The 22,717-nt window shown below is 35.1% G+C and overlaps 1 protein-coding gene across 1 annotated transcript; it reads right to left on the reverse strand.

Annotated features, from left to right (window-relative positions):
* Positions 1-140: 140 nt before the first annotated feature.
* Positions 141-3,262, reverse strand: LOC143600984 (polygalacturonase-like). Its single transcript, XM_077078513.1, has 9 exons — positions 2,978-3,262; positions 2,462-2,593; positions 2,069-2,236; positions 1,608-1,628; positions 1,291-1,498; positions 1,108-1,189; positions 887-995; positions 669-785; positions 141-548 (listed from the first exon to the last, which is right to left on the reverse strand). Exons 1-9 carry the CDS (start codon positions 3,242-3,244, stop codon positions 282-284), a joined length of 1,371 nt encoding a protein of 456 aa, XP_076934628.1. The 5' UTR covers positions 3,245-3,262; the 3' UTR covers positions 141-281.
* Positions 3,263-22,717: the final 19,455 nt, after the last annotated feature.

Below are 22,717 nucleotides of genomic sequence, written 5' to 3' on the forward strand. Positions count from 1 at the left end.
AATGACCCAAACAACCATTGATAAAATAGTTTTTCTTAAAGACTTTGAATATTCAATAATCAATATTTATTGGGTTTTGTACATGTAACATACATTTTTGCCTCAACTAGTAGGCATTATACAAACTGTCTCCTCCTGTATACATCCTTCTTTCTAGTAATCAAATACACTTTACCATAATAATATATGGTTTTAAATTATTTCATACCAAGTGTAATTGTTATTGCAAAGTATTACACACGTACTAATACCTATCACATTCTTGTAGCAAACACAACTATTTAATCAACAGCTATAGTCCCAAATAGTAGTTGATATAGGTCATCATTTTTCGGGCACCTTGGGATAACGGTTTTGCTGTAAGTCACGTCGACATTGTTGCAAACAGCCTTAGCATCATTACCGTCGACTTGGGTAAGATTTATCTCTTTCAACACAATCCCTTGACATGGATGTTTTTTGCTGCAATCGAAAATTATTGCTTCATCATCAGCACTAGTTCCAGTAATATTGTTGTAAGTCACATCTATTATTTCAACAGCGTCATCCTGTAAATCATTTCTTCTGTTAAAACAACCGAACCTTGACACGAAATGTAATGACAAACATTATGTGAATTGCGCCAAAAAAAACATTATAACTAATATGACAAAGTTGAATTATATGACCTGTTCTTTGCATGCTTTATCTTGATCACAGTAATTTTGATCTATGATGATAGTGTTTGAAACATTCTTCATGATGATATTTTGAAAAATAATATTGCTTGCGTTTCCAGAACCTCCCTGAAATCAACATAGCGAAAATCAACATGTCAATGACATATTAAAGTTATAGTTACGACGGACACATCAATATATGAACGTCTAACTAAAATCCTTTATACCTGCCAAGTCTTGATTCTAACACCATTTGTTGTATTAGTAAGTGTAGCCCCATCAATTGTCACATCTGAAACATAAGCTTCTGCCTTTTTCTGCCCAAGACTTCCAATGCTACATATCAATAACCAACCATTATATTATTAGTTATGATCATATATAATTGATATATACATGAGACATGATCACCAATCTGTTAGAAATAAAATATGTGACATATATCTACCTAATCCCATGACCAGGTCCACATGTTATACCGGTAGCTTGAACACCTACTGATCCACTCACAATTGAAATGCAGTCATCCCCTTCATTAGTAACCAAAACAGTCAATTAATGATTGAACACATAACTCTACGTTTATAAAAGATCATATGTTCATATTTTAACATAGCATAAAAGAAAGAACCTGTTCCTATAACGGAGTCGGATATTGTGATATTTTGGGTGTGTGTGACATGAATGCCATCGGTGTTAGGGCTGTCTTCGGGTGCAGTCACTTCAATATTCGAAGCTTGGACGTCTACACAGTGGTCGAAAGAAATGTGCATCCTTTGTGCATTTTGAATTTTTAGGTTATTCACCGTCAAAGATGTGCACTTGTAGAGCGTTAAAGCCTGTCAAACGTTTTGCTTTTAGTTTTTCATGATTTAAAACATGATTATTGGAAATGTTAATAATTAGCAAAAAGATAAACACAAATGATGAAATGGATATGCAGCGTACCATTGGGGCATCTGTGCATGGCTGCAGTTGTTTATCACCACAAAATGAAAAAACCAAAACAGTGAATTAGTAAGTTAGTAACGAAATATTGATTTATCATTATAAATGTATACGCTACAAGATAATTGTTGTTTAGTGACACTGTAAATAAAAATCTAAATATATATTTGAGCCCAATTTCTTTAAATTTGTATATAATGTTAAGGACTAAGATTTTACTTTATAATTTGGGTTTTAGACAAGTCTACTTAACGAACTTATTAGCGGATTAACTTATAAAAACTAACAAGAAGCTTTGACCATTTTGACACGAATCCTTGATTACTTAAACCACCCATATTGGGTTTTTCTTTTTATTGATCTATATTGTATCATGTTAAATGTTTCAGTTATTATAAATTCATTACCATCTGGGAATATTTAGATGTAGGAATTAAGGTGATATATAATTGATTACTTACAAGCTTCTCATCGACTTTGCAGGATTTCTTCCACCAGTAGTCCCCGTTGCCGTCAATGACTCCACCTCCTTCGATCACCAAGTTATCAACTTTATCCACCCTAAGCCAATGTCTTTCATCTTTCTTATATTTCGATTCTTGCTTAGATCCCAAAATTGTTCCAGAAATCTGCAAAAAGTCGACACGTACGTACGTTATTTTCTTTAAAATTGAAATATTATGAAATAATGTTGTGCGCGCATGCCATATTGCCATGGGTTAACTCTTATGATGAAAGTATGTCCTAAATTAATAAAACAGAAACTTATAACGTTTTGGGTCACTTTTTAAAACCTTAGTGAATTAAATAGAATATTCCCTAAAGAAATATTTTGAGGAAAATTTAAGGCTGACCTGCATGGTTAGTGAAGCTTTGCAGGGACCTTCGAACCTGATTGGGGCTACAAGGTACTTCTTATTCTTAGCCACACGAAAAACGGCTGCTGTCGTAGAGGAACATGCTTCCTCCCATGCTTTCTTGAATGCCTAACAATATACATGTACATAGAACTATAAACACACACACACATGTACACACAATGCACACATACATACATGCATTTCTTAAGAACTTTGATTTTTATACACTCTCATTTGTGCTTATCTTGAAAATGAGGGGCATATGAGAATCGTTAAACATAATTCGATTTATATGATTATATTATTTCGAAGGCCGTACATGCATGTTATAATTAGATCGATGTACATGAATTTAGTGTGTAATGATTGATAAGCACTAGCAAAAATGATTTAACCTTTGTATCATATGAAATGTTGCTATTTTAATGGGAGCACATGCATGAGTAAGAATTAAGAAAAACTATATATAGCAAATCTTAGAACCAAGATGGAAATCATAAGTATGTGTACCTTTGTATCATCTTTTTTGCCATCACCTTTAGCACCAAAAGAATCGACATCGAATGTTTTGGTAGCAACGAGATCTAAACTATCAAAAGCGTCCGACTCTTGAAACATTGAATCTTTAAAGATTTTCATATACCAAATACTCGCTATCGAAAAGCCAGATTCGTAGTTGCCAGCATCTTCATGGTAGCTAAAAGAGGAACATGAGATAGAGAAAAATATGGGGACCATGACCAAAGAGAGGAATGTGATGCATCTTTGTGGAGTCATATTCGAACGCTAAGGTTGTTACTTATGGTAATATAGTAGTAGTACGAGAATGATGTAGGTTTTGAATTTATAGAGGAAAAGGTGGTGAGGGTGGGACCGGGTGGGGGTGTTATGTTGATTATTATTGGTAGCTAGCTTGTGTATATGCAATTGAAAAGTTTCAACTGATGTTGGATTGCTTGATAGCTCTTAACGACCACATTCAATTATTACATCTAGCGGATATCCATGCACAATGTGGCAAACATTTGGTTAATCTTGATTCAGTTTATTATGATACCGGTACGATACAAACACACGGTATAACAATACAAATGATAAAGTCCTGTGATACTTGCAATACTGACACTTGATATAGCAACCGAAAGCGAATACTCAAAAGATAAAGTCGTGTATGTTCAAAGGAATACCAGCGCATGTTATACATTGAGCGAAAACCATGAAAACGAATACCCGATTCAGATAATACTGATACCGATGTTGATGTTGTTCAGACAACATTAGTTCGGTTCGTTACTAATACCAATGTTGATGGTGTTCAGACGGCATCGACATGTCACAACATTCAAAACACACCTCTATTTGTTTTCGTACAATGATTTATATAATATTTAGTCGTTTTATTGGTGCCTACTTGCCTAGGGAGTCGGTCATCCCAGCCGTCAGATGACACTCTTTTTTCTAGGAGTGTAAGCGCAAAACATGTGGAAATATTATAACACATATTTCTACCCCTTTATACGCCCGTATAGGACTACGAAGCATATATGGGGGCATATACGCCCCACATAGCTTATACGGGGCTTATAGATAGGTTTTTTATAGCAAAAAGGGTGGTGCCCCTAGAATACCCCTTTCTAAAGGCACACAATCACGTATATTAACGTTTGTATGTTTTGGTGAAAAAATAAACCTTTTAAATATTTTAAAATTTTGTTCTTACCGTCATCTATACTGGGATCACAAGCTCTGTTTTTCTATTTTCTTTTTTTACCATTGAGCCGGTCATGAAACAATCATTATAGGTTACGTCGTAAGTATATATCAGTGCATAACTTGGTTAATAGACAAACTGGAAAGTTTAGAAATTTATGGTATAAAAAAAGGTTATGTGAAATCAGTTTTGTTAATTTTTCAACTATATATGTGAATGATGATGTTTATGTTTATGTTGGTTAATAATCTCTTTCATGATCATGTCAAATATTATATCAGTTTCTACAGCATCAGAATAAATCTTAAATATATAAAAGAAATCTTTCTATAACTTTTTCCAAGCCATCAGATTACTTTATTTGTGAATAAAGGTTTCTCATGCGTTTGATCCGAATTTACGGGTATGGGTCTCATCAAACTCATATAGCCCTTAAACGGGCTATTACATCTTATTAGATTAAAAAATAATCTCATCAAATATTTTATATGAAAATCCTATAAAATATGAATATACTAAAAATTAATATCTGAATTTTTTAAATATTACTTATAACTAAGAAACAATTTTATAATAAATAATAATCAGGTCATGGGTCTCTTCAAACCCAGATAACCTTTAAACCATGTTATAACATCTCATTTATTTGTGAAACATTTTGATTATCATATCCTAAGTCTTAGCTCCCTACAATAAATAAAATTAAAATTCAGTGAAAATATATAAATATGATAAACGAATAATAAACCCGTAATACCGGGAGGGGGGGATAAAAGCTAGTATAGTATATTCTATTCTTTTTGTGCCTCTTGAATTATTTTAAATATGTAATGACATTGTTAAATTTATCTAAGTACGTATTAAACTATATTAACAACAATTCCACAATGGATATATTGTGCGGACAGTACTTAAATAAAACCTCACACCAACCATAGATACGAGAGATGATAAGTTTACTAAAAAAAATAAAAATGTCTCGCCTCAAATACATTTTGACTTCGAATGATGGAAGATCTCTACAGCTAAATATATGTTTTAATGAATGAGAACTCAACAAATGCAAACTTCTAGCAAGCAAAAAAACAGAATAACGATTGTTAAAAGTTCAACGTAATACATATAATCAAATATAATATATGTGCGTGTGTTAAACTCATTTACATTGAAATAAGAATTCACAGCTAGATAACACTTCCATATACTGGGGTCAAAGAAACCTTTGGTTCAAATACTGTTTTTAAGTTTGATTATTATTAATTATTAGAAACATCCAAGCCATTTAATGATTATGTCGACACTTTGGGCCACAGCTAGCCCACCAGCCTAGTTGGTTCAGTATACATCGGATAGAATCAAGTCTGTCGAAGCTAACGGGTTGATGACATAGCTAGTCGAGCTACCCAAGTAGATAACGTGTTAACTCATACTTATACACAGTGTATGATAATTAAGTGAATATAAAGTTGTAGTTTCGATGAACATTATGTATCAACTGATAAAGATGTTTTATCAAGAAAAATTCACCTGTCTAACTAAACAAATAACGACGTATATTACATATGCGACACAAGGGATATATGAACATGAACCGTCAAGCTCAAGTGAGTTTGACTAAACGCAAACTCATCTTGTTGAAAATACGAGAGCTCAAACTTGAGTTTGACTGTTTTCAAATTTTGTGTATATTAATTTTAGCCTAATCAAATTAACTTGAGCTCGTGTTTGAGATTGTATGTTAAAGTGAGTTCTATTTAGTCTTAATTTGATTAGCTCAAACTCATTTACCCTAAACTTGATTCTAGTTTTTTGCGAGTTGATCTCATCAAGACTTGAGATGACCAGCGGTTCGGCTTGCTTATACCATAGCGGCACTTATTACATTTAACACTACTGATTATAGATAAGATTATACGTATTATCATTTTGATACAATCATGAGTTTTGTCTAATGACACATATGTCAAATAGGTACCTACTTCTTTATTTGTTAACATTGCCGACAATTTTAGTTAAAGTTTCCTATCTACAAGCAACCGATTTCTTGTTCTAATGTTCTAGATATCAATCCATCATCAAAAGGAAAACCTTTTGACTTGATTATGAAAAATGAGGAGTCGTAAATAAGTTAGGTAACTTTAAGTTAGTTTTCAACTTGTCATTTCAATTATATGAATTAAGTCGTTTTTAAGAATTATGATCTCTAATTGGTTCTGTTAAGTGGAATGCCAAATGACAAGTGTTAATCATGATTATTGACTAAACTTGTTAAGCTAGCATGATCTTCACGACAAGTGTTAATCATGATTATTCACAAATTGTAGCCGAGTTGTGTTTCTTATACTTAATTAATTGTTAACCGGTGTATTATTCTTCTTTGTAAATTCATGAGCTATATCATCTGCTGATCATTAACTAAAAATTATAGGATAGTTTTTTTCACCAAATAATTAAATTAACATGGCTTAGGCATGAAGGTACAAGATAATATCATGCAATCAATCATTTAAGAAAATGATCTACCACCTTAGAGACATGACAGGGAACAAAACATCGTGACAAGTTTGAAGAAGTTAATTTAAAGACTCTACATTACGATAACTATGATTACTATGTTGAATGATGTATTAAGATTATTCTATACGTTTTCTTAAGTAAATATAGTATTTAGCCTTTTATCGACTTATTCATGAGATTCGAAACAACCGTGACACGTAATATGAATCATTCAAAGCTTTTTTAAAGTATGACCTAGCCGGACGATGGTTATCTTTTTTTTTTTCTTCTTCTTTTTCACCTTCAATATGTCCCTAACTAACTGTAAATTATAAATATAATATAGAATAATTATACACCTTTAACTAAATACAACTATAAAAGGAAAACCACATATATAATTAAATACATTAGTAATACAAAAATAAATTAATCAATTTCTTTGTACTTCATAATTGTGAACATTTAGACTTCAACTCATCACGTCAATATGGTTGATGTATCTAAAATTGAGTAGAAAGTAGAAACAGTTGATTATTATAACACTACTATTTATGATAAGAGACGATGTGTGATCTATTCCAGTTTTTGATACTTATGGGATGGTGGTCAACTCAAGGGTACGTAATTAATTTACTAAATGTGATCATTTTTGGCTCAAATAATTGTATCTTGATTATAGTAACGTTTACGTAATATCATGTCCTGTAATTACCTATATTTTACTAGGAAATATTGTACACGTCAACCATATTAGGGAATGTTTTTCTTCAACCACGACATATGCCAACTTTTTATTGGTTACATGGTAAAAGTTTACTCAAGCACAATGATAATCGTTATGGAGGTCGTGTACGAGTATATCATGTCAAGAGAAATATTCATAGTGAACTAATGAACAATCATGAACGATTGTGAAACATTGCTAACTTAATTTGACTTTGATTATTGTAAACAAATTTTGAACTCTGTCGTGAGCCATCGTAGATTAGAGTTTGAAACTAAAAAATGCAACTCGAGCTCTTTGCACGTGGCAGAGATTTTATGGAGCTCAAACATGATTCAAATATAGGGCTAGGCTGAACCCTCATTGTGTACTTGTTGCCATATATCCTTCCATAAACTTTCGTTTTCTTCAACAATTTTATTTGACATATTAGTACTCTCTAATGTTTTTAGTCATTTCAAGTCTTTCTTAAAATATCAAATCAAATACCATAAAATTTATGTTTTATTTGTTTTATTTTCTCATTTTGTGTTTATTGTTCTTTATAATAATATTATTATTTTTTATTATCATTATAAAATTTATTTAAAGAATAATGATATAACGCCATTATAAAAACGATAAAATGTTTTGTATATATTTATCTTATCATATGCTTCACACCCCAAAAAAAGATCATTAAATATTTTTTGATAAGTTCGAAAGCATAAAATTAATGCCACATTAGAAAAGAACCAACTTGTTGATCAAGTATTGATGAAAAAAAATGTGTTTTTTTTAAAGTAAGCTATCTCTAAAAATGATTTAAAAAGAAAACACACCCTAAAATTATTAAAACACTTGTAGAAAAAAAAATTATATTCTTTTTTAATTTTAGAAAACGTTTTTTACATAAACAATTTTTTTGTTATTTAAAAAACAAAAAAAAATGTTTTATAATATTAAAAAAAGATTAAAAAAGAAGGAAAAGAAAAACTCTTAAAATAATTAAAAAAAAAACTTTTTTTAATAAATAATGATAATAAAATGACAAAATGACAAAGAATAAACATAAATGTTTAAATTGTATTAATATAAAACTTAAAGGAAGGGTATGTTTAATAAATATGAAGGATATAGGATACTCTTAGCAACACCCTCAAATATATTAATTTTGACCACAACAAAGAGTCATTTAAACAAGTTTGTATCCATTGTAGAGCTAGCATTCCTAATTTGTTGAAGACACAATTAAATAACATATAGACTATGTAATTCAATATTTTATTAAATACCGTAATTAAAATTAGTAGGTTCGCTGAGTCCATCATTTTCTCCTTTTTAGTACATAAAACATATAACTATGTTATAGACATTGAATATAAAGCAATTAAATGAGTCGTACTCATGTTTATTACATATGTTAATTGCCTTATTACCATCCTGTTAGACATAATAAAACTTTTTCTTTGCCAGCCCTCACATTACAGTAGTGCATTAATGTGCAACGCTTGGTATCAACCATCGATATTATGAGTTAAAACAAATAATATGTCAAAACATAATACAACGACATTTGTATAGCTTAGAATAAAAAAATTAACATATTAAAAAACAAAGCTTATGATCAAAGCGACACGAAGCGATTGATATCTGTTAGCTTCATTACAGTATTGATACTATACCCAAAAGTTAAATTAGTAAACACCCAAAATACTCTTATAGATTATGATACAAAGATATAATGTATTAAAACAACGTTTATTTTTTCAGTAAAATCAGGTATTAAGACGGTGAGTCGACACATATTAAGTTAGTATCAATTGGTAAAAATCAAGCCATGTTGCTTTGTTTTTTTCATATTCACCAATGAATATATACTTCATCAAGTACTTCTATTTGCGCGTTAAAGCGGATACACGACAAAAAGTTGGTCGATGTCGGTTCATTTTGTTACTATAAAAGTTATATGGCAAAAGTTTGATTACAAAAGTTGGTAGGTTAAAAAGTAAATTTATAAGTTAAAATGGAGAAAATTTCATTACCAAAATTGAGAGACCAAAAAATATACATGCAAAATTTTCATTACAAAAATCCAATGAACCAAAAATTTGTAACTAAAGTTGTCGGACCAGAAAATATATATAAAACTTTTGTGACATAATATTAATGAATCAAAAGTATCTTTTAAAATATATATATATATATATATATATATATTATTTGGTACTCTTTGTTGGTTAAAAGAACGTAGCCTGTAAACTAGAGGTGTACAAAGAACTGGTTTAAGATCGGTTCATGTGATGTGTGAGTAAAAGAATGTGTTTTAAATGTCTAATTCCGTGTGTGTTAATTGTTTATATGCATTGAATATGAGTAGTTTGATTGATTTTATGATTGTAGGTGATTGGAGATTAAAGAAACTAATTTGGAGCATTTAGAGTGGAGTGGAAATAAAAGTAATGATGTATGATATGATAGAGAGTTAAAATACGAAGACGTGGTCGCAAACGGGAAGAAAAACGAAGTTGGAATGAAGATTTTATGAAGAAAATGATGTTCTGGTACTGTAGCAACCGTAGGCTACGGGTCCCGGACCGTAGCCTACAGTTCTGGCTGATGAATTGTTACCGTAAGGCAGTAAGAGAAGGTTGTAGCCTACGACTTGGTCCTAAGCTATGGTTCCCAACCGTAGGCTACGACTGGTTCTGACGGGAATTCTTATTTTCTTGATTTTCTTCCATATTTAAGCCCATAAAACCCTAAAGTCGATTATCCTTCATACCCTAGCCACCTTGGACGATTTGGGAGCAATTCTTCACCATCTTAACATCTCTCAATCACCAAATCATCCATGGTTTCATCTTTCATATCCATACTCGAGTCAATCGTGATGCAGTGGCAAGGCTATATCACTCGTGTCCACTTCAGGTATAGGGTTTGCATATAAACTGAATATTTTATGATTGTTACCAGAATTGGGATTTGGTGTTGCTTAATCTTTGGGTTGACTGAACCTTTATGTTTGTTTGAATCGGTTAAACAATTGTGTTTCTGGATTTACATTTATCATCAATTATTTGGTTTGTGTTCATTAATAATTAGGATAAGTTTTTATCGTCATTGAATCGTTTACCATTAATCATTGATATATGCTAGTTTTATATTAACAAAATGGTAATTAGTAGACCACGTTCAGTTGTGTCAATTTCGGATTAGGTTCTGTGAATCATCATAACCAAACTAACGTGTCTAGTAATTATTTGCTCATTACAATGAATGAATTATGTCTATGTAATTCCCCAATTGATATGTGTTTTGTTTGGTCAGTTCATTGCATTACTTGAACTTGAAGTGTGTCACTGTTTTATCTAACTATTTTACAAACAAATCAATATTCAAATCGATTGACATCGTCTGTCAACCTAACATTATTATTATTATTAAACAATAAACTTGATTAGCACTTTCCACTTATTCCCCGTGACCTTTTGACATCGATCATCATGGCAAACTGACCCGACGTTTGACAAGAAAACCAGTCTCACCCAGACCGCCGGTTTTGGTACTGGTTCCCCTTTTGAATAACCAAACCGGTTTTAAAACCGGACTGGTTTAAGGAAAAACCGGTTCTAAACCGAACTGAACAAAGCTGGACCAAGTCGACCTCTCTTGCTCTTAAATCGGTTTCTAAACCAAACCAATTTGAGTCAAACTGGTTTTGTCCAAACCGGTTCAATTTAAAAAAAAATGGTTTTGTACACCTCTACTATAAACTATAAAGGGGACAGCTTAAGAATCTCTTGCAAATGTGTCGTATGTTACATGTTTCAAAATGGGCCAAATTCGTGGGCTTGGTCTCTGGTCCAAGTTGAAGCCTCTAAAGAGTTTCAGGTCTCACTTCTTAGTTAATTGTTTAAGAAAGAAAAATAGAGTATATTAATATTCAATTTTTGGAAATGAAGAAATGAGATGCATGAAACATGTTTTTATTTTTTTATTTTTTTTTGTATAGGAAATACATCTTACTATGTAACGTCCAGGATTTTCAAATAATAATATTTAAATATATTATTTATTTATGGCTTAAAATAAAATTTCTTGGCATAATAGAACAATTATAATATTAAATAAAGAAAGTTACGTTTAGTGATTTCGCGTTAATAATTAATTAATATCAAATAAAGAAAAGATCATGGACTTAGATTAATTAAGGCGAGTTAAAGGGTAATGGGTTTAGGTCCATGGGCTTTAGGATGTATAAATACTCTCTTAAATCATCCTAAAACCCTAACTCTCATTCCATCATTTCCATAATCTCTAGACACACTCCAAACACACACACACCTTCCTTACTATATATAAACGACCAAGAGAGAGAAACAAAATTCAAGACCAAAATCAAGCCAAATATTGATAGATCTATGATATACAAGCTAAATACAAGATAACCAAGCTAAACCGTAACCTAAAAACGTTCAAAGGTACGTTCTTGATCTTTAAAGTTTACATTTTTATTAACCTTGGGTCTTGAAACTTGAAACGAGAGTAGATCGGGTATAAACGAACATTAAAGTTGGAAACTTGTTGATAAAACGGGACTTAACGAACTCATAACTATGAACAGCTCGTTTAGAATGAACCCTAGATCTAGTCTTGAACATTTTAAGCTTAAAGATCCAAACTTTATGATTTCCCGAGTCAAGCCTTACCCGAAAATGGTCACGAGAGCGCTTAAGAGGTTAGATAGCATCATGTTAAAGGTTATTATGTTAAATAATAATAATAATAGTAAACGAACAGTGGGTAGAGACCCAATTGTCCCAAAACCCATCTGCCCAATTTAAACCAAGAGACACCCGGTTGTTCAATTACACCTTGTTCGCATACAAAGAAAACCCAAACCCGCTTACACTCGTTCGTTTACAATATAGATACATATAATTCGCATACAAAGACTTAGAATATATATATACATATATATATATATACAATCGCATACAACTGTACTCGTACTCACTCACAATCCCAAAATCCGATTACCTTCCAAACTCGAACACAATCCGAGATCGATTACAATGGTGTAAATCGCTTACTCAATAATCGATTACAACATGGAACAATCCCCTGTACAAATCGATTACATTACAGCCGATTACAAACCTTCGATTACATTGTAATCGGTCATATTGGAGACTCGATTACAATTGAGCCTTCACCTAACCCGATTACAATATGTATATACATAATCGATTACAGTTGAGACTCGATTACACCTCTATCGCTACACCCATATTCGGTTACAATGGGCATCGATTACACTATACCTGTATATACACTCGCACACAATAGCTCGATTACAGTGGCTACTCGATTACAGATCCGATTACAATCAATGAGTTCGATTACATTATGTTCGCTTACATCAATGGTCGTATACATAGGACTCGATTACATGATGAATTCGTTTACAATGGAACCCGATCACCATGCCCATAGATTCGATTACATTGATTCAAACCATGGACTCGATCTCGTTTACTTGGATCTGTTGTGAGGAAAAAGAAAAGAAAAATAAAAGAATGAAGGAGTAGGGACGACCTGATGGTGAAGATAAGGGTGGGTTGGACTTTATGTTCTTATTCAACAGGCCCAAGATCTAGCCCAAGCCTGATCACAAACCCATAAACCCAAATGAGCCCAAATAAAGCGATCAGGAGCAGCCCATTGGCGAACAGTTGGATCCGAACCCAAGACCCGAACACTGAACACCCTAAACCCGCTATAGTTTGTAAATTGAAAAGACATAGTTAAACCCGTTAAAATTTATAAAACAAAATATAAATAAATAATAAAGGTTTAATAATCATCTCGTTAAATCTAGTTAAGTATGGTTAACTTGGATAGAAAGTTGGATGGATCTGATTAACATGATTCGTTATCTACTTAACGTAGTTAACTCCGTTAGCTCGGTTAAGTTAATTTAACAATCTTCGTTAAATAAGGAGACCCCGCTAGATCATTAAGACTTAAGTAACGAGCTAGCTTATCAAGCAAGCTTAGTTAACCTCGTTAGCTTATTTAACTTAATTCAATTACTTGGTTAACTATGTTAGTCAGTAATATGATAAATTAACACATATATATGTTAACAGTTAGTCGGGCTCCATTAAAGAAGGGGAATACAGTTAATACAGAACGCAAAAAGGATCCAGGTGAGTTTCTAGCCCCATTCCTTGTTATGTTTTCGGGGCTGTGTGCATACTCGACCTGTTTGTTAATACATTTATCCTAAGTGATAAGTGTATGCATTATGTGATTGTGTGAAAGATATAAATGTTTGCTCGTCAATACGTGAACGATCTTCGGATATTGCACGTATTGTCGAGTTGTAACGTTATGAATAATGTATGCATGATATATGTATGTATGTGAAATGATGTATGGTTGTATGGTAACGAAGAGGGAATCGAACCCTAATAATACTCGAGGTAAGAGGGAACCGAGCCCTAATAATACTCGAGGTAAGAGGGAACCGAGCCCTAATAATACTCGAGGTAAGAGGGAACCGAGCTCTAATAATACTCGAGGTAAGAGGGAACCGGGCCCTAATAATACTCGAGGTAAGAGGGAACCGAGCCCTTATAATACTCGAGGAAAGTAGGGCCTAATGCTCTTTATAATATAAGATATGAAGTTAAGTATGTATGGAATAAAATATGAAAGTGTGAATGAAAGTATGTAAGTATGTTTGTTTGTTATGTGATTAACTAGAACTCACTCAGCGTAGCTGACTTTTAGTATGCACGCAGACAAGTAGAATGAGGCAGCTAGCTTGAGGGGTACACGTGGCAAGCGAATAAGAGACTGGCATCGGAAGACTAAATACGTTTATCTTTAATGTTTTGTTTATTTTGAAAGACGGGAAGTTGTTTTAAGACAAATTATGGTTTGTTATGAAATGTTTTATGATAGTTTTTATTTTCCACGAATGTTTTAATTAACTCTGATGATTTGAACTATGTTAATGAGTAAATCCAACGTCCAAATGTGAGGCACCGGTGACGGGGCCTTACATACTATTAGAATATCCTGGTAAGGTTCTGAATATCAAAGTTAACTAGTTTCTTACAAACCGTGCATTGTGGTGGGAATGCAATAGGAACTCGGTCGATATTGATTAAACCCGTGCGCTGCAGCGGAGACACAGCGAGAACTTGGTCAATATCGGTCGGTTCATTATGGAAAAAGAAAACCTACAGTATAAAGTGGTGATATGATCAAAAGAATACATGCATGCATGCGGTCATTCATTGCAACGACAACTCGGCTCTCAACATCAAAACCTAATGACGAAGAAGTTATGTAGTGATTTTAAAACGAAAGAGAATACCTAAAAAGTATATATATAATAACTAAAAGGAATTATTGACAAGGGTTTGTTAATGGGGTTAAATTAAATTACAACCAATTCTAAATAGCATAGGTTAATGGGAAAAAAGAAGGGAAAATGTCATGAAAAACAAACATACTTTTAGTTTTTCCATACAAAAGTCCCTCCACTTATTTTGCATATTAAAGTCTCTTAACTTGGTATTTTTAAACATGCTTGTGATTATGACCCACAATAGCAAGTTTCATGTCAAAAATGTATTATTTATATAAGTATAATAATAATACAGAGAAATAATAAATAGATAATTATTATAAATGATAAATAAACTAAATTAAAAGACATATCGGTATCAATTCATCTATCTCAACATACGGTCACAAAACCACCATGAAACCACCATCACCACTCCACCAAAATCCAACCATTTACAGTCCTCTTATTATCCTTTACAACATCACTATATTTCTCATATTCAATCGGACCTTAATTTACTACACCATGGCTGATCAGGAGAGATTACGGATGGAACCAAAACCTGTCGTCGGCATAGCAGGCCACATGGAAGTCGATGTCTTCGGTTTGAACGGAGAGAATGTGGGGAGCAAAGTCAGCCGGAGAAAACGTGATGAATCTGGGAGTGTTGGGTTTTGAGGTCTTGATTTATTTATTATGTATATTATTTATAATAATAAAATAATTATCTATTTATTAATTTTCTTTATTATTATTATTATTATTATTATATATATAATCCATTTTTTACATGAAACCTGCTATTGTGGGTCATAATCACAAGCATGTTCAAAAATACCAAATTAAGGGACTTTAATGTGAAAAAAAAGTAAAGAGACTTTTGTAAACAAAAACTAAAAGTATGTTATTTTTTATGGCATTTTCCCAAAAAAGAAAAGAAAAGTTGTTGAACATGGACCCGTAGGTTTGAAACACATAGGAATACCAACCGGATAGCAAATTTTGATTCTAAGAATGAAACTTCCTATATTTATCGAAAATGATAATGGGCAAAAATCACTTAGTGAATTCATTTGGACCTATTAAAGTATTAGGATGTGTTTGGAATTTCTTATGAAATCTTCTTATAACTTTTTTAATAAGTTACAAAAGTGTAACTTATTAACTTTTCCTCTTCATATCAAAAGCAAATTAAAACACCTTATTACTTTTTATAAAGTTAATAAGTTATAAGTTGGTGAAATAAGCAATCCCAATAATTATGTAAGGGGAGTTTGCGAATTATAGGTGAGGTTGTAGGTGGTTGTGAGTGTAAATTATAGGGTGGAGAGAGATTAGTGATTTTTTGTAAATTTTGGGAAACATTGTTTGCGCCTATTTATTTCTTAATGTTTGTTGGATTGGTTGTGAGTAGATGAGAGAGAAAAATGTAATGATAAAGGTATAAAAAATATTATTTAATTGAACATGAGAGAGAAATGTAGTGTTTTTTAGTGTAATTATAGAGATAGAGATGGAGAACGGGTTGAGAATGCTCTAAGTAGACAAGCAGCGCCTACTCTCATCATGTATCACCACCACCGCCACCAAAATCACCACTACCTTTCAACATCGATCGACAACACAACCACCACTTCCACTGCAATTTGGGTCCCAACATCTCTGCCACCACCCCCACGACCACAGTCGTTGCCACTTTATTTCCCACCTCCTTTACTATTGTTGTCGCCCACCATCATGGATTGGTGTCACCAACTTTTGGCCATCCTGATCACCCGCTTCTCACTCCCGATCTCTTGGTTTTCTTATTTTCTTCACTCATGATTTTCCCTCCACGCCATCTCCATCTCGTCCACGTGGGCGCTGAAACTAGGGTCGTGGGCCACGGAAAACAAGTTAAGGATTTAGGCTCATACTTAATTAAGGCTTCCAAGTTTAGAAAACATTATATATAGATATATTATAAAGGGTAAAGTAAGTTCAAGATAATGTATTGGTGTGGTGGTAGGCTTAGTTGTTACTAAAGTTGTTCATGAGTTCAAATCTTGTAATAACCAATTTTTTTTATTTTTTTAATAATTGTCTTGAAAAGGCCACACAATCTTATATTGATTAGGCCTTTACATTCGTTGAGCCGACCATGGCTAAAACCCATCCCGATTGTCCCTTCTGATCCCCTCTCCTACACCCTAAGTGTGGGGACTAGGGTGTGCCTTTCATATTAGCTCTTTCTCTGACACATCAGTGTCACATTAGTTTTTTCATTCCTTTACCAGCTAACCAGGCATAAACCATCTCTAAGGCTATGTGTAGTGCAGAGGTCACAAAATGAGAGTATTTGTGCCATGTGACGCCAAGTCAGCAAATGAGAAAATTTTGTTTTAAGGGTGTAGTGGTGTTATAGTCATATATAATATATATATATATATATGAAGAAACACAAATCCTCCCCTCAAGGTCTAACACGTTAGTCCGAGGGTTATAGTTAAGTATTCCCCACGATGGGTTATGAAACCTTCTTGGCGCAGGCGAGTATATCCTGCAAAATAGAACACCGTGAGCTCGTTACGAGGAATGGGGGGGGGGGGGGTTCTCTCGTAACCACCCTCCGGCGTGAGAATCAGTACTTGATCGTACAAATAGAATATATTGAGAGAGTAGTAATAATGGAGAGTGTGTACGTTTACCATTTTGCGTGCCAACCTCGAAGTTCGTGCTAAGCTCTGAGGTTCCAACAGTTTAAGCTCTAGTATGCAACAAGGAGTAAAAGTATTGCTCGTACAAGCTTAGGTATATAACTTTAAATACCCGTGTAAGGTAGGAGTTCTGCCTAAGTCATTATTTTATTATCATTATATGGCTTAGACCATAGTCAAGGGTATAGCCCAAACCTTGATCATGATTATAAGCTATAAACATACAAAGGATTATAGTAATGTTTCTTCACAATTAAGAAACACAAATTTTACATTCATAAGGATATTTAGTTTCTTCGCAATTAAGAAACGTAACATTTTATATACAAGGAATATAGTTAATATGTTGTTACTTCATGATTAAGAAACACAGTATTTTACATACAAAGGTAGCAATCAATGAATGTTTCTTCTTGAAGAAGAAACATATTATAGATGTTTCTTCATGAAGAAGAAACTCAGCATAAGATTAGTAAATAAACAAAAAGACTACAGGTCTAAATATTTTATTCAAACAAATGATCAATCAAGGTTTAAAGCTATCAAAACCAGACTAAAGGTCTATAGCCGGATCAAAATACGATCCGGATATTTATATACCTATTTTATTATAGGCCAATCAATCAATTAGTCAGTCAGTCAATCAATCATTCATTCACGGTCAAGGTTTCAAACGAGATCACCATATCATTCAGAACAGACAATCACAGGTGAATACGTTAACCTTTTCAATCAATCAAAGCATATTTATACTCGATAAAAATGAACGGGTATTTTGTCTTAACGAATCAGTCAACGTTTACATGAGATTATGTGATCTCTAAAAACGTTATAATACAATATAGAAAACAAAAGCAACTCAGACCGAGTACACATGTGTCTGGATCCAAACATAACTGTTCAGCCTAATCTACCAAAGGCCAGGTGGTCGCGGGCTAACGGTCATAACTAGTTCTCCTTGTAGGGGCTACCATGGCTAGGGGGAAACATTTGTATGTGTAGGGTAGTGGTACAAAGCCCAGAAGTAGACTTAACTCAGCTGAGTGTACAGAAAACTATAATTGTATTGTAATGTCATTCAAATGTTTTATAGAGTCATACGTGTTCATCAGCATATAGCTGACGTATTTTTCCCACATTTCAGGAAAACATATTAGCACAGGTAGCAAGACATTATAGACATTCATGGATTTAGATACTCGCAAGGTAATGATGGCTCAGTTTTAAATTATTAAAATATTATAACAAGATCTAAACATGATTAATAAATCAAACACTTGGGTATTTATTATCCGAAAAGTTTTCAAATAAATTAATATTTTATTATAACCAAAAGTCTTCCACTAAAAATAAACCGCAACTATGATGTATTTACAAAACAGGTACCAACTTGTGGTCACACGCCTAGGCCCTAAACCGGGGTGTGACAATCAACCCATCCTGACTTGTACTTCGCCAGCCTTTTCTTGATACCGCCGACAATGGTTCGATTGGCGCGTTCCACTTCTCCGTTCCCTTGTGGATGGGCAACAAAAGTGAATGTTTGGGTAATATTCAACTCCTTCAGCCATCCTTGGACGTGTTGATCTGCGAATTGTGTTCCGTTGTCGCTAACCAAATTCATGGGTAATCCGAAGTGACATATGATAAATTCCCATATGAATTTTTTGACACTAGTCGCATTTATCGTTGCCACTGGCTTTGCTTCAACCCACTTTGTGAAGTAATCGATTGCGACAATTAGTAACTTCACTCGCCGTAGTGCTTCGGGGAACGGTCCTGTTATATCAATCGCCCATTTTTGGAATGGCTAGGAGGCTGTGACCGGAAGCATCGCATTTTTTGGGCGCAAGGTATTTGGCGCATGGCGCTGGCATGCGCTGCACCGTCTTAACTCTTTTCCTGCATCCACATGCATACCCGGCCATTAGTACCCGACGTTCATGATCTTGGCGACCACCATTTTTGGACCCGCATACACACCACATATCCCTTCGTGAATTTATCTCAACAGGTAATTTGCGTCTTGTGGATCTACGCATCTGAGAAGTGGCCCTAAATACGATCGCCTATATAATATGCCATCCTGAATTATATAATTCAGTGCTTTGTGGCGAATCTTTCTGGCTTATGCTTTTTTTGTTTGGCAAAATACCCATCGAAAGGTAGGTGAAAATTGGTGTCATCCAATTTGGTTCCGCCGCCGAACATCGCAAACCTCCCTGTTCATTGTTGAAGGTGTTGCTAGTACCTCAATGCAGACATCTTTTGCAAGATGTTCGAAACCAACCAATGCCATTTTTCCCAGGGCATCCGCCTGTTTATTTTCACTTCGCTTGATATGCTTTACTTTGCATGTGGTGAAGGTTGCCATTAGCGCTTTAGCTTGCGCCAGGTAAGACAACATTTTGTCGTCCTTAGCGTCATATGACCCTTCAATCTAATTTGCCACTAGCATTGAATCAACGTGCGTTTCCAAGTATCGAGCTCCCAGTTTCTTGGCGATTCTTAACCTTGCTAACAACGCTTCATACCATGCCTCATTATTCGTACTTTTGAATTCTAGGCGTATTGCATATGTGAAGTGTTGTCCTTCTGGGTTGGTTATTCTTAACCCTGCTCCTGCACCTTCATCGTTAGATGCCCCATCTGTGAACAACTTCCAAACCTGTTCTTTTTATTGATCAAGGGGGGGGGGGGTTCTATTTCTTTCCGGCATTCTTCCTCTTTTTCATGAGGTACTTTCGCTATGAAATTGGCCTAAACCTGGCCTTTGATTGTTGGCCTAGGTTTATATTCGATGGCATGCTCTCCCAACTCTATCGCCCATTTCGCTAGTCTCCCAGATAGTTCCGGTTTGCTCAACACATTTTGCAAGCGATAGTTGATGAGAACATGTATCGGATGGCCTTGAAAGTACCTTCTCAGGAGCCGCGCCATGAGTACCAGAGATAAGACCAGTTTTTCCAAGGTGGAGTATCTTGAATCTGCATCCGCTAAGGTGCGACTTACATAGTAAATGGGTGTTTGAACACCATTTCTTTCCACCATCAAGACCACACTGATTGCTCTTTCGGATGCTTCTAGGTATATTACTAGCGGCTCTCCAGCCTTTGGCGCTGTTAGCGTTGGCAATTCTTATGCTCCGCCTTGTTTCTTGGTATAAAAGCTGGATTATCTTATAGCTTATGCTCCGCCTTGTTTCTTGGGACCCCCGTCATGTTCGAAGGGGTCCATACGAATACATATACGCTCTTGATTAACAATATTTTTAGCGCCGTCCGTGCTTCTTCCGAGATGGTTGGTCCAATGTGTATGCTTTGTTTTGGGAATTTTTCGTTGAGCACCCATTTTTCTACTTCTCTTTCTTTGGTGGTTTTCGACATCTTTTGTGGTGGCGTTTTTCTTTCCGCCACGTTGCATTCTTTGTTGACCTGGATCATCGCTATTCCCGTTGGAGTTGGTACTCCCACATGCCATGGGCTGTCGAGGGGTTAGCGTTGAAGTCTCCAATTCCCTCCCTTCCCAAGATAACGTCATAGTATGGGTGGGCTTTTCTATGACCAAGAAATCGACATCTTCTGTCCGCGAATGTATCCCATCGCTGAGCTCGACTGGGAATGTCAATTGGCCCAGTGGATATTCAATACTTTGGTTGAAACCCGCTATTGGAGCATTGATGGGCATCAACCTTTGCTTGTCTTTTTCTTCCAATAAATCAAAGAATTGGCGATACATGATGTCGGACGTTGCTCCCGCGTCTATGAAAAAGCGCGGTGTTCGTGTCCGAATACTACGTTGATTACTAATGGCGCTTTCTTGTTTGCCCCGCCCTTTACTTTGGGGAAGATGACCTGTTCTTCTTTCCAGGCTGCGTGCTCCGCCTGTTTGCGATTTTTGGATTGTGCGCTGCCAGAGATCATGTTCGCGTGAATGTCCTTTATTTTCTTTCTGGTGTTCCGCCATCTTTTGAAGGCGGGCGTCTGTATCTCCCTTTGATACTCTTGACCAAATGATCTAGCTTTCCGTTCTTGACGTATTCTTCAATGGCATCCTTCAAGTTGGAACATTGATTTGTTGTGTGGCCATGTTGTTCATGATAGTCACAGTAACTTTTCATGTGGTGTTTGGCCCCTGCTTAATTGGTGCCGGTTTCTTGAGTTGGATTCCTTCCGTCTACCTGATCTGGGCTGAGCTTTTGGTAAGCGGAGTCCATCTGGACGCATTTGTCTGCCCTTTTTGCTTACTCTTGAAGAGTTCGTATGCCGTGGACTCCTTTTGTTGGCTTTCATTGTTCAAACTTGACCAGACAGAGGATATCTTTTTGCCTTGCCGGGCTCTATTGATATCATTTCTTGCATCATTTCTTGTCAGCTCTTTACCCATGCTTTTTTCCATTCGCGCGTACCTCTTGGCTGCGGTCATGACATCGTCCAATCGGCGCGGCATGCCATCTCTACCCGTAAGGTTCCGAATCAGGTCGTCACACTTTACGTTTTGGCGGAAAGCTGCGCGCAGAAGTTCTTCACTCACGCCACTGATGTTCAGACCCTCCTGGTTGAATCTGGGAATGAAATCCTCCAGCGTTTCATTATCCCTTCTAATTACATTTAGAATGTCTGTTGGGTCGCTGATGTGACGCCTTTGCTGGCTAAATTGTTGGGTGAACTTTTTTGATAAGTCCTCCCAACTTGTGATCTGCCCTTCTGGCAGTCTTTCGAACTAGGCTCTGGCGGCTCTGACCAGCGTCAACGTGAAAATGTGGCACCACAAAGGCATGGTCCACCCTGGTACTAGCTCGACAGCTGTATAAGTTTGCAAATGATTATCTGGATCTGATATGTCGTCGTATTGGCCCACCGTTGGCGGAATATTTGGGTTTTCTGGTAGTTCTGCCTCGGCAATTTTGCCACGAACTTTGATTTTCTGGCCGATGTTGTTGGCCGGTATGGCTTGGATAAATTTCCCGTTGCATCTGGATGATATCTCACCAACTTCCTGGAGGTGTCTGGGCCTCTCCAACTAGCTTCGTAGTCGGGATCATCTAGACGTGAGTCATCTTCTGGGCGCGACTGGTGTAAGTTTTCTTTGTTGTTTGGCCGACCTGATGGTGATTTTGTGTTTGGTGCCTTTGTAAGAACTGGCGTTGAGTGTTCTTCGTACTCCTCTTCATCGTCGTTACTGCTGGTTTCACCATCGAACAACGTTCTTGGTTTAAGGACTGCCGCCATTTTTCCTTGGACTTTGTCCTTGAGTTTTTGTTGTTCGGCTT

Source organism: Bidens hawaiensis, unplaced genomic scaffold (assembly GCF_021521415.1).
Source record: "Bidens hawaiensis isolate Kalapana, Puna unplaced genomic scaffold, B.hawaiensis_p1.1 tig00055184_1, whole genome shotgun sequence".
Classification (NCBI taxonomy): Eukaryota; Viridiplantae; Streptophyta; class Magnoliopsida; order Asterales; family Asteraceae; genus Bidens; species Bidens hawaiensis.

Coding starts and splice junctions, on each gene's coding strand:
- LOC143600984 (XM_077078513.1), bottom strand. CDS start 3,244: ATGACTCCACAAAGATGCATCACATTCCTCTCTTTGGTCATGGTCCCC. Junction 2,594..2,977: donor GCAAAAAAGATGATACAAAG/GTACACATACTT, acceptor GTATATTGTTAG/GCATTCAAGAAAGCATGGGA. Junction 2,237..2,461: donor AAGCTTCACTAACCATGCAG/GTCAGCCTTAAA, acceptor GACTTTTTGCAG/ATTTCTGGAACAATTTTGGG.